Here is a 14,759-nt window from a genome sequence, read left to right on the forward strand (position 1 = left end):
CACTCTATAAATGCATAGAGTGTGACGACTATTGCCATCGGAAATGCTATAATGAAAGTATAAGCCCTGCAATCGAAAATGGCAAGAATGAAATGATGGGTACTAATCAGAATAAAAATCGAAGCAGAGATGAAAATGATCGAGTAACAACGACGAAACATTGTAGCAAGGAGACGAAAATCGTAGGTTTTCGAGTTAAATTTGTACAACCAATAGCCACCGTATACTCGAGTTTTATACAAAAGCGGTGTACGATAAATCTCATCCTCGAAGAACTGTACAAGTTATTTCCGGAAGTAATGCACCCACCATACAACGGGTTTTTTTTTGGAAATTTGAACACTACAACTACACAATAAATTAATAAAAGAACGCCAAAAACGGAAACAAATAAATATCAAACAAATCGTATATACATAATTAATAGTTAAACGTCGACATTTATAATACGCCACTAGTACCTAATGTTGAATCAGCAATTCCAAATCATAACATTTATCATTATTCAAAATATTACTAAAATTTTATCCTGAAAGATTCTCTCACTGATTTATACTCCGTAAATGGAACATTTATAAATTATAATGCATTGTTGAACTAATTTTATTATAGTATAAGGTTTTCCTTCTAAATTTAACAGATGGACCTTTTAGCATATGGGTATAAATTGTTTCGCTTCGAAAGAACTAGTATTTTTCGAATGGGTAAAATTTTAAATTTTGATTTGCAGAAAGACCTTATGCTAAAATAAAATAATTAGATTAGTTAAACAGAATAATTTCTTGGCTTGAAGTTTTACCGTTTAACGAACTGAAAATCCAATTAAATTAATAATAATAATAATGTCACTGGACCGAAGAATGGATTTTGGTTGATTAACAAATTAGTGAGTAATTTTTTTGCAAGTTATAAAACGCAATCCTTTAATAAATTAATTTCTTATGATTTTTATCATTTTTAATAGCTTTTTGCAATAGGTTAGATTTATTAGATATATTATATAGATAAGCCTGAATGTATTTTTTTAGGAAATTAATAAATGCAAGTCGTTATTATATTTTACTAAAAATACACCATAATACGCAATCTAGAAAAACTCGTTACCGAAATTTATTTTGTTTGTTATGAATATAAACTATAAGATTGAATTATAGCATTTTTTATAAGAGCTTTTATGCATCACTGAAAAAAAAACCTTGGTAACATTGATAAAAATATAGATTGGATCAATAAAATATTTGTTACTATATAGCTTACAAACAAATTTATCTAATCAACAAAATTAAAATGTCAGTTCCTAATGATCTTCAAAAATGACAAACATTTTATCATTTTGATTTTACTTATATTATTATTTTTATTATATTATGCTGTAATGCAGACATTGTTTTCATAAAATATCTAATCAATATAACAAAAGCGGGTAAGTCGTGGATGTCGCTCTGCTGTACTGTAGGTTACTGTAATGGATGGGATTAAATTTGAATGCAATGATAGGTATCATTGTATACGAAACACGATTCTGAACGGAGATGATTTGTCAGTCTAGGATATATTATATTTAAATATTGTCATATATTCTATTTTGAAACAAATATTTTATTTTTCAATTAAGACGCATTTTGCATATGGCATGGTTAATCAATTAGTGTAGTTATCATGCAGTGCCGTAGCTAGAACTAGATGGGCCCCGGTGCAAATTTTATCTGTGGGCCCTTTACTTAAGTGCACATTGGGTATGAATGTAGAGAGTGCTTGAATAATTTATGGTGCACAGGTCTGTGGGGGCTCACAGTCAATACCCCCTTTAATAATATAATAAACTGCATTACAATAATTTTAAATTGTTACTTATGAATATTCTTATTTTTTAATTATAATACAAATATGATAAATTAAAACTTTAATAACCTAGTTATACTTCTATACTTGTATAGACAAATTAATAACTAATACATAATAATAAAGTAGTAACTATATAAATGTTAATATAATCGCTACTCTTTATTTATTTAAACTATTAAGCAACTATACTGTACATAATGTAATATTTACTCAAAATATTTAAAAATAATTATATTTAATATGTTATTAAATGGGAACTGGGAGTGCTAATTTGAAGCCTGAAGGTACTATTGTGATTACAACATCCTAGAACCCCCCTATGTGTGCGTATGGGCCATTATTTTTCATTAATATTTAATTTAAACAATTAGGTATAAAAAACAATACAAATCAGTTATCAATATATAATTTTTTTATTGATTTTAACACAAAAAAATTTTTTTTCTTGCTTTAGCATTAGCAAAGTTGTCAATTATTTTTTCTATGTCTAGTTCATCAGTTCTACTTCTTTCTATATTGAGAATTGCAATATTACTAAGTCTATTTTGAGACATTGAGTTTCTCAAATAATTTTTAATGAGTTTCAATTTTGAAAAGGACCTCTCAGCCGAGGCCACAGTTACCGGGATTGTAAGAAATATTAAACATGCAGTTAACACATCTGGAAAACTACAAGCCATGTCATTTTGAATAATGAAATTTATTAAGTCTCTGATATCAGATTGTTCTGGACCAATTAGTGTTGTAATTGATAAAACTTGTCTGGTAAAGTCTGAATTGATGTCAGATTTGTATTTTAATATAAAATCATAAGAGGACTTGATTATGCTTGATTCCTCAGTAGTTTTTAATTTTGATGGGTTAAGAAAATCAAATGTGTTCATCACTTCATTTAATCCAGTAAATCTATTATGTAACTGTGCTAAAGCTGTGTCAATTATCGGTAAAAAGATTTTAATTTTAAAATTATCCTCCGTTACATTCAATCGTCTGTCACCATCTACTTCGTCAAAATATAATTTAGCATAACGTTGTCGTTTACTTACTGATTGAGTGGTAATACCCCATTTATTACACATACATTTTGCAGTATTTAATACAGAGTCATAATTTTCACGTACATTTTCAAGTGTACAAATTGTTTGCCGAAGTAAAGAGCAAGCATTTTGTATGTTGATATCATTAGACTGCAAACATTTGGATACTGGTTGGACTAATCTTAAAATATTTTCCCAGACACACAATAATAAAATAAATTCTATATTTTCAATTTTTTTTTGCAAAGATTTGCTTTGAACAATCTCTTCATTTTTCTTGCTGGTTAGACTAATTACTGTAAGAGTCTTCAGCACATCAACAAATCTTTCTTTAAGTGCAAATACTGCATTATGTCGAGCTTCCCAGCGTGTAGCACATACTTTTTTTAAAACCTTCTTACGAACTGCTGTTGCATTATCTTCTCCAAGAGCCAATAATGCCCATCTTGGAGCACTTCCACCAAAAAAGTTGAATACAGATTGAACAGTTTCAAAAAATCTCATTGCTTTGTCAGAACTCTTGGCTGCATCACAAACCACAAGGTTCAGATTATGGGCACAACAATGAACATACATAGAATTAGGTACAATATCGTTGATTCGCTTCTGTAACCCTGAATAAATTCCGCTCATCACACTTGCACCATCATAGCCCTGTCCTTTACATTTATTAATATCCAAACCTAAATTATGAAGAATTTGAGAAATCAGATTTTTGTAATCAACAGCTCCGTGATGATGTATTTCAAAAAATCCAAGAAATGATTCTTTAATTTTAACCAAATGGTTTTTAAAATCAATTAAGACATAGCGAATTATAACACTGACTTGTTCAATTTTTATATTTTTTTTATATTTTGTATTGATTAATTAGTTTGACTATTGAGTAGACTAGTAGCTACATGCCTACCTACATAACGTTGTACCTGTGTAATAATACAGTAACACAACACTTCAAGATAAATATCCATTTCTCACAAGTTAAAAATAATAACAAAGATGCCCACTTATTAACCTTAATAATCTATCTAAGATGTAACTTATTAACTTATTATATACCCATGTCCCATCTAACTGTTTCTATATTACTTAATAGTACTTACCTTTTTTTAAATCTGTCGAAAAAGTTGAACAAAAAAAGTTATTTATTTTTGGCAATTTCGATAGTTTTTCTTGATTTTCTCTTCGTTTTTTTCGTTTTTCATTACCACTAAGATGTTTTTTATTAACGGATGACATAATTAAATGATTAAAATAAGTATTTTAAGCAAAATGTAAAAATTGACAAACGTGCAAACAAATAACAACTAGGTATGCGTCTATGCGAATGAACAATATTATTATTTATTAATATGGTATCAAAATCAAACCATCGATGTATAATGATACACAAAAGTTGTTTAATAAAACATAATTTTCTAGAATTCCTGATAAATCTAACCCGTGTCCAGTATCGAGCCGATAATAATGCACAAAATCATTTTCCCAATAATTCTATTTTTAGTTGCAAAGATAACAAGAAATCAAATATTGACATTTATCAAATCGCAACACACATCTATACTGTTAACCGACAACAATAACAAAGTACTAACAGCATTATCATTAAATATTTATATTACTAATATTATATTGTTATGATCCTATTTAAAACATTATGAATTATTATTTATTATAGGTTCTTAATTCTTATATTATTTTATTTAAGTATGGGCCCCATATTAGAAATTGAAACATGGGGCCCCGGTGCATTGAACCGCTCGCACCGCGGTTTCTACGGCACTGTTATCATGTAGTTATCATATTCATAATACCTTATATTATCATAGATATACGAATAACTGGTTTGACGATAAATCGTTATCATTACGCGATTTCATAAAAATTTAAAACTCAAACGCACAAAACATTTTTCCTATAATGACGCTTCAAATTTTCTGTATAGCTATTTGAAGCAAAACTTATGGAAAACTTGGTGTTAAATTTTATAACCTTAGATATAAATACAAACAATATTATGAATTTTGAACTACAAAATAATTTGCAAAAATTCATGGTTTTGACGAATTTTTGTCAAATTTGAAATTCAAATGCTAATAAAAATTTAATTTGAATTTCCGGTGGACATTTTTTTTGTGGTAAAGATTGAAAAATTTGTAAGGAATCTTGTATTAAATTTTCAAAGCTTAGATTTAAAAAGAAAATTTTTTATGAATTTCTAGCTTATAATAATTTGCGAATTTTCGTAATTTTTACGTATTTAGACAAAATTTGAACTTTAAATGCTTATCAAAAAAAATGTGACTATACATTTCTTGATTTTTCAAATGCTATTGTAAAAATATTTTGGGAGCCTTGTATTAAATTTTCAAATCTTAGGTATAAAAGGAAATTTTTTTATGAATTTCTAGTATAAAATAATTTACGAAATTTCGTGATTTTTACGTATGTTGTCAAAATTAAAATTTGAATGCATGTAAAAAAAAAATGTGGCTATATATTTATTTTATTTTTCAACTGCTATTGCAAAACTATATTATGAGCTTTGAGCTTTGTATTAAATTCTCAAATCTTAGAATTAAAAAGAAAAACTTTTATGAATTTCGATCTAAGATAATTTGAACATTGTCGTAATTTTTATGTATTTAGTCAAAATTTGAACTGTAAATGCTTATAAAAAAATGTGTGACCATACATTTATTTTATTTTTCAACTGCTATTGTAAAATATATTATGAGCCTTGTATTAAATTCTCAAATCTTAGAATTAAAAAGAAAAACTTTTATGAATTTCGATCTAAGATAATTTGAAAATTGCCGTAATTTTTACGTATTAAGTCAATATTTGAACTTCAAATGCTAATAACAAAAAATTGTGCCTATGTATTCTTATAATTTTTTAATCACTATAAGAATAACTTATGAGGAACTTTGTATTAAATTTTCAAATATTTTGATAGGGCCATAAAAATTTTATCGACACTTTAAAAAAAAATTTTCAGAAAAATTGAAAATTTCAGTCGTCTATAAATATCTCAAAAAAAGTCAAAATATTTTGATAATTAAATCATATAAAGAAAATGCCAATCTAAATAACTGATAAAATTTTCAAGAATCTACGATTTACACTTTTTGAATAATAACAAATATTTAAAATCGTTTGAGGATAATAAATCGTTATCGTTACGCTATTTCGTAAAAATTTAAAATTCAAACGCACTTAAAATTTTTCCTATAATGATGCTTCGAGTTTTCTCTATAGCTACTTGAAGAAAAACTTATGGAAAACTTAGTGTTGTATTTTTAATCCTTAGTTATAAACGCAAAAAATTTTATGATTTTTCAACTTCAATATTACTTGCAAATTTTCGCGTTTTCGACAGATTTCGTAAAATTTTTAACTATAAATGCTTATTAAAAAAAATTGTGACTTACGATTTTTAATTTTTTTTAGCTACGATAAGAACTCATAAGGAACCTTCTATTAAATTTTCATTTTTTTACTGACACTTAAAAAAAGTTCTCAAAAAATCGAAAATTTCAGTGGTCTATAAATAACTCAAAAAAAGTCGAAAATTTTTGAAAATTAAACTGTATATAGATATCACTAACATTAACATTTGGTGAAAATTTCAAGTATTTACAGTGATTAGTTTTAGAATAACAACCATATAAAAATATCGATTTGGTCGAAAACGGGTTTTGCGTAAAAATTCCCGTTTTCTGTCATTTTTTTATTTATTTTTCTCGATTTTTTTGAAAACTGTTGGAAAATGTTTACTTTTGACCTCTATAATGCACCAAGGATCTTCACTTTTACATCGGAAACCACACCCTAAGTTTGAAATCGAAAAAAAAAATTTAAAAAAAACACATCATTGTAAATCAATACATTCATCACTTCGTTCAGAATCTAAAATATTTAATCAATACAATAAATTATTTGATTTACACATCTTAAGAAATTTGTTGTCAAGATGATTAATTTTATCTTTTCGATAAAATATTTTTGTTACTGATAAAAAAAAAACTGTTCCCATTCAACAAAATATGTTTATCATTTCAATAAATTATTTTAATCATATTGACTGAATTTACTATTGGTTAAAATAAAATATAATATGCAAATTGCAAATACATAATAAGGTATTGAAAATTTTTTAAATTTTTTAGAATATATCAAATATTATTAAACATAAATGTGAGCAAAATGTAAATATAAATTATACAGCCAAAACAAAATAGATATATACATATTAAAATAATTTAATAGTTTAGGCACATTATGTACTACATATACAATATAAATTATACAAGTAAGACAGTGTATTAAATATATTTAAATAACATAATGAAGTTTAGGTAAAGTTTAGTTATAACTGTAGCTTTCTGGATTTTTCCCCACGCGAAACACTTTTTGATGTTACGCACATGTAGACGGAGTCACACATGCGGGTGTGGCGTTCTCTTAATGATTTATAATTTATAATTAATAATATTAGTTATCATATTTAATTATTTATTTATAATTTTTAATTTATAATTGTATTGCTGATGCTTGAGCTTGATATTATACTGACAAAAAATGATGCCATATTTTATGTAATATTTTTATTTTTATTGTTACTTTTATAATAATATATTGTTTCAAGCTGGAAAATGTATAAATACTTATAATAAAATAAATAAACCGTACTTTTATGAATTATGATATTGGACTTTTTTTCGCGGTACTTTTTTACCGATCTATAGTTAGCCGGACTTTTAGGTAGAATCCCATGTCAGTTTATCACCTACACATTACACGGGATTCTACCTAAAAGCCTGGTAAAAAAAGTTCTATTTATTTATTAATTTATTATATATATTTTTCAACTAAATCAATATTGTAGTTACAATCAAAATTAAAATATTACATCATTTTTTTTTAGTATAATGACCAATATAATTATAAATTAAATGCCATGTTTTGTATTAAGTTATTAATATGCACTGTATACGACTAAAAGAGTTGAAATATGATTTTTCAAACTTAACGGTATCGCTCTGCTGTATAGTATAGAGATGAAGAGTGGTGTCACCATAATAGATGTGTTAAATTTGAATGCAATGACAGGTATCATATAGACACATAGTATAGGTACGAAAAACAATTCTGAACGGAGATGATTAAATCATCATGTCAGTCTAGGATATATTATTATATTACCCATATTTAAATTATCATATATATATTTTTTTTTTGATAAAAGTAATTAATTTTTAAGTATGATTCGGACAAGTTGCATATTTCCATACGGTAAATTTAATCAATTTTTTCCATAAGCATTTCATGTAGGTGTCATAATACCTTATATCATACATATTTTGTAACATAGATTATAAAATATTAATGTAACCAAAAACTAGACGATTTAGACGACTAGAAGAATTAAATAATAAAATGTAATACTAACAAATCAATTAGCAATAGGACAAAATACCCATTACTAAAGAATCTAAAATAAATTATATATAAATATTTAAATATACCTTTTATACGCTCACAAAATGTTTTCTGTATTGACTAGGGAGTTTTTTTTTTACAGTTATTTGAAGAAAAATTTATGGAGAACCTTGTGTTGGGGTTTTTAACCTTAAGTATAAATCAAAACAATCTTATAAATTTTCGTTTTCATAATTCCATGCACATTTTTGCGATTATGACATATTTCGTAAACATTTAAACTTTAAATGCTTATAAACATTAATTGTGACTAGAGATTTTTGATTTTTTTTACTACGTTAAGTAAAACTTATAATAATCCTTGTATTAAATTTTAAAGATTTTTTGGATACCCACATTTTTTTTATAGGCATTTAAAAAAAAAAACTTAGAACAATCGAAATATTCGAAAATTTCAATTGTCTAAAAATAGCTTTAAAAAGTCAAAATATTTTGAAATATTAACATTTGGTGAAAATTTCAAGTATTTACAATGATTAGTTTTTAAAAATCATCACACATACTCGAGATACTCATTGTAGTGACCAACAGAATTAATAAATTATTATTTGTAAACAGAAAGTAAATTAAATATTTATTTGGCACTTATGATATTATTCCCAGTGGTTATAAATGAAAATTGCATTAAACACGTATTATGCATAAATCCAAATTTTGACTTACTTTAAGTTGGTCAGTTTTGTAAGTAAAAAAAAACTTTTGATACAAAAAATGTTAAAAAAAAAAATAATCTATCCGAATATGTAGAAAAATAATAGTGTTTCCATTAAAAAAAATGTAAGTTGTATTGCTTATGCGCACACCAATAGTGTTAAAAATTTGAAATTTATCTGAAAATATGTATTAAATTACTCCCTAATCACCTCCCGAAAACCCAATTGCATACAAGGTCATCCACCTGACATATTTAGTGTTTCCTTAAATCGTGATCACACTGTATTATGGGTCCGTGAAATATTACAAATTAAATTGCTCCTATCTCACTTGAAAATGAAAATATCGAATTTGCTTAATTAATCTAAGATAATTTTCTCACTTATAAGTTAGATAAATAGGTAAATTCACTCAATCAAAAATAGCATCACACAATTGAAACTAGTAAACGAAAATTTGCTACGTCGTAAGATTGTTAGATGGACACAACAAAAGCACGGGTAACCGGGGTAACGTCTCTTAACCTGGGGCTATACACGGCGATTTCCGCTGTCGTCGAAAACCTATGTGTTTAAATCGGAGAGGCTATACGATTTCGCCGCGATATTCGTCGTCGGCCTACGATTTTTTGTTAAAACCACCCAATCCATAAAACCGCTATCTATGTCTATTTACTTTTTTTACTGTTTATTTCCATAACTTTTAATGTTAGAGGCTATACAGGTATTTTTATTCAACGAATTTCGCGACGATTATTACCATAGTACGGTATTTTAATACAATATTATTGTAGATAATATCGTAAATATCATAAACATAATATATATTCTAAACAAATTATTTCACTGGTACGAAAAAAGTATATATATATAAAGTAAACGAAAATGACTGAAAAATGAACAGGTAGGTACCGTACGTGCTCACACATGCAATGTGAATGTTCTTGACTTCTTGAACTAAGCCCACCAGATGGGTGTAGAATTTGTATTATAGAATTATATTAATAACTTCGGAACTGAATTATGGTAGAAATATTTTGAAAATCGCTGCGAAAATATTGAACGAATCAGTCATGCGAATTCGCTGTGTATAGCCTCGCAGAGCGATATTCGCCGTGTATAGCCCCAGCCTTAAGGATTATTGCATTATACGTGGAACATAATATTATGATTTGTACCATACAAATAAGGTATATTTTAGAGACGAGTAGATTATTGTGTGAAAAAAAAATAACAAAAACAGGGTCCAAAAGGCAGATTAAAATCTGACATTTATAAGTTTATTTATACACAAATAGATATTACGTGTGTACAGTGTATGTTTTGTTTACCCACGTCAAACGTTTATAAAATTAATGATGTTTTCGGAATTCCGAGAACAAACGAACATTAGCCGAAAGATAATACAGCTGCAGTTGGATATTTTACACGACCGATAAATAATAATAGTAATAATACCATTATTGTACGATAATATACTATATAATATATTATATTATTAAGGGCATATACGACCTTACACAATACTCCAGAAAAATAATAAAGTGCATAATGGAATAATTTATATAACTACTACGTAGGTAGTACCAAGTATACATATTATGAGTATAATATAATACAACGATTGACGAATTATACAATACAGCAAATTCAAAGAAAATTGACATAGTCATGTGCCCCCATGTAGGTACGAATTGCGGAAAAAAAGTCCCGGTAAAAAAAGTTCGGGTAAAAAAGTCCCACACTAGGAATAAAAGTCCCGACGTAAACGTCCCACCTTTAATATGACTTGATTTTAATTGATAACTTTTATTTGTGTACCTAATGATAGGCAGCCGAACACATATGATAATCGTATCGACATAATTGATAAAATAATAATAAATATAATAGTAATCGTACAATTTTATCATAGCTAGGCCTTTCCACTCAAATTATTGACGTTATAATATAATATATACCTATTATTGGCTATAATGTATTACTAGCTGATTCCCGTGCACTTCGTTGCCTATTCAATCATGATCAAAATTTCTCGTAGATTTACCCTATCTTAATCTGCGTTAAATAATTTTAACACAGTCATTTAAAATACAGGACTAAAATTATATTCAATAATATTATTTTATCGGAATTTTAGCTTGTATAAGTGAAACAATTTCTAAAATTGTTGCCTAATAATAGAAAATTGTTTGATTGTTGTATCTTTAAAGTCCTTGGACCTAAGTACATCACATTCGATACTTTAAATAATGGTCAAGTTTGATAGACGATCTTGTGTTATTGTAGATCTAAATCTATTTTTTATAAGTTTCATTTTTGAAAATAAGCGTTCTCCACTACTGTTTGCCACTATTAACACCAAGACCAAGTACTTACATACACAGAGCAACGTCTACATTTGGAAAGGTAACTTTTAAACTGTCTTCGCAGAGTATCCTGATCCCGAACAAAAATAATTCCCCATGATTCTTCTTTTTTACAATCTTTTTGACGTAAATTAACCAGACTTATCAAACAAAACGAAAATTATCAATCCCAATCTAGTGATTCGTTTTATCACACACTAACAGCACCACTTGTCAAACTTAAAAAAAAAAATAGAATATTTTTTGAAAACCACTAGCAAAATTAAAAAAAAATTAATCATTTTGTGGGGACCTCTTATTAGTTGAATCTTTAGGTATATACATTTAAAATAAAAATAATAATAAAAATAGTATAAATTCAAAAGTACTTTAACACTATGTTTAATCCAATGAAATCCAACAAAATAATTAAGTTAATTTTATGTACGAGTATTTGTTTACTTAATGGTTAATAGTGCACAGCTAAATTATAATAATAATAAAATTAATTACAAGAATATTATTAATCCAATAATAAATAAATAAAAGGTAATAAATTACCTACACCAGTAGTTCCCAATTGGTGGTCCGCGTGTTGATGATAGGAGGTCCGTGGCTATGAAGTACTGAAGTGATGTTTTTATCTAATTTTAGTAGAATTTTAAACACGTATTAGTAGTATATATTTTTATGTTCACAGCCAGCTTTTACGCGGTAAAAAAAAATTTTTGAAGCGGAAATGTTCCACTCCCAGAACACCGATTTACCGCGTAACACAATACGGTGATTACACAAAATTGTCCGTCTATTTGCCGCTTGCACAAAAATATTTACCGTATAATCAACTATTTTTTTTATTTAATTTTCCGTTTTTTTTAAATTTTTCAATCAAATATCGCTAATTTTTTATAAAAATAATTTGTGTTCTCTACTTGAAATTTTATTTTTATAAAAAATTAGCGATATTTGATTGAAAAATTAAAAAAAAACGGAAAATTTAATAAAAAAATAGTTGATACGGTAAATATTTTTGTGCAAGGTGCAAAATAGACGAACAATTTTGTGTAATCACCGTATTGTGTATGTGGTAAATCGGTATTCTCGGAGGGAAAATTTCTGCTTCAACAATTTTTTTTACTGCGTAAAAGCTGGCTGTAAACATACAAATGCATACATATTGGTTTGAAATTCCAAGTATTTTGCGCAATCACTATTGAAACTCAAATATCGCTAAAAGGTCGACAATTAATGTATTATATATATAATTTTATTTTCATTTTAAAAATTAAACAAAATTGAAGGTAAGTGATCAAAATAGGGGGTCCCCCGTCTAATTTAGATTTTAGCTAGAGGTCCGTGGCTCAATGCTAATTGGAAATCACTGATCTACACGGTACACATAATATATTGAATAAGTAATTTAATGAATGAATAAAAATATAATAATAAATACCTAATAATTGTTGATTAAAGTATAATGGTATAAGTCCTATACAAACATGTATTACATGGGATACTGAGTAAATAGTTTTATTTTAATTTTCTGAATAACGCAGTCGTTTTATCTTTTCTGTTTATAATATCTGTAATATATTCTATGAATAGTGTGAAATACGTTAACCATTATTAGCTACCTATTATATTTATAAATAATATTTTGATATTTTTCCGATTATTATTATTATAAAATTAATTTTACAAAATAGAATATTATAACATTTAAAATTTTTGATTTCACGTGACAACAGAAGTGGCGGGAGAATACTTTCTTGAAGGGCGTTAACTAAACTATAGTACTTTATTTTTTTTAATTTCTATGACAATTAACCAATTTTTTTTTTAAAAGTATAATAAAATGATATTTTGATATTTTAAGTTTCCGTCATTTACATCGGGTACTTGTTTTAAAAAATCTGTTCATTTTATTTTGATAAAATAAACATAATTTAAATCTGGCAATCTGGGTCACAAAAAAAAGTATCTAAGTCCTGACCCACGGAGGTTTTTGTTATACCGTTTGATGCTTGATCGGTATATCAGTTTGGTATTTTTTTAAACAAGCCATATTATGTAGTAGGTAATAACTAATAACTAATAAGTATACACGTATAGGCCCCAGTATAGGGCACAGTCGTATTATAAGCTATAATAATGGTACATTTTTCCCGAGAACCGTTGTCGAATTATCAACGTGATATATTTATAATTTATCATTATGGACGGCGGCGAGATAACAAATAAGTAGTTAGTAGATACGGTATCTACTTGTTAGGTGTTTGTTACAATATGTAGGATGTATATGTATTTAAGATACACATTAATCATTAGTTTATTAATCTAACAATATTTGTAGTTTGTACCATGAACTATCTTGATAAAATATAGTCAGCTCAATAAATGTTTAATATAAATAAATATAGGTTTGTTAATTAGCCACAAAACATGTTTGTAAATGTTACGAGGTATTTTTTTCAGAAGACTGCGGGTCTAGTTTAATCATTGAATATTAAGTAGTTCATCATAATTTAATATATTTTTTTTTTAATGATTCGAGACAAGTAATAATCTTCGGATAACTAGACTGCGGATTACATGCATCGAAAACAATAAAACATTATAATATGTTCCTATATAATGTCGTAGCCACTTCGTGAAAAGATGACCATTTCGTGAAATGGAAACACGTTTTTTAAACTTAGTGAAATTCAAAAATATTTCACGCGCGAACAACCACTTTGTAAAAAAAATTACACGATGTTAAATTTGAGTGACCATTTCATGAAAAAGTGACCATTTCGTGAAATATTTTGAATTTCATAAAGTGTAAAAAATGTGTTTCCATTTCACGAGATGGTCATTTTTTCATGAAAAGATCGATTTCACGAAGTGGTTACGACATTTATATATTTTTAAATATACATCATAAAAGACTGAAATATACATAGTTTATGTTTAAATAATATGTACTAAAAATGAAATGGAATTAAATAAATAAATAGTATTTTTTTTTTGAAATTGGTAAATTTTATTACCACTTTTATTTCTAAAAAATGTTACTGCAGAACGAAACACTTTCGATCCAAGTATCCAATTGCGTAATGGCAGGGCAGGTTCAGTAGTATATTTTATTGTTTCCAACATATTCGTATTCGCAATGGTTTCGTGAATACTTTCATCACGACAGAAATAAGTTTGTTCACATCTGAGATCTAAAAATTCATTTCAAATTTCTTTGGGAAACCGGTGAATAGCATGAGCGAATCAAATTATGTGGACCAAGTGTGGATATAAAAGGTTTTGATGGATTATGTCACAATAAAGCGGCCCATACACGATCAATGTTATCGATTAATATTTGATATTGACAATAA

General features: G+C 27.0%; 1 protein-coding gene and 1 pseudogene across 1 annotated transcript; one reads left to right on the forward strand and one right to left on the reverse strand.

The window, feature by feature from the left end:
- The window catches only part of LOC149059932 (uncharacterized), a 166,060-nt pseudogene that overhangs the window by 7,101 nt on the left and 144,200 nt on the right, over positions 1-14,759 (forward strand).
- On the reverse strand, positions 2,268-3,515 carry LOC149059933 (zinc finger MYM-type protein 1-like). Its single transcript, XM_089218153.1, has one exon. It carries the CDS (start codon positions 3,513-3,515, stop codon positions 2,268-2,270), a length of 1,248 nt encoding a protein of 415 aa, XP_089074279.1.

The sequence above is a fragment of the Diuraphis noxia genome, unplaced genomic scaffold (genome assembly GCF_037042655.1).
Source record: "Diuraphis noxia isolate RWA-SAM2 unplaced genomic scaffold, SU_Dnox_SAM2 contig0001, whole genome shotgun sequence".
In the NCBI taxonomy this organism is placed as follows: domain Eukaryota; kingdom Metazoa; phylum Arthropoda; class Insecta; order Hemiptera; family Aphididae; genus Diuraphis; species Diuraphis noxia.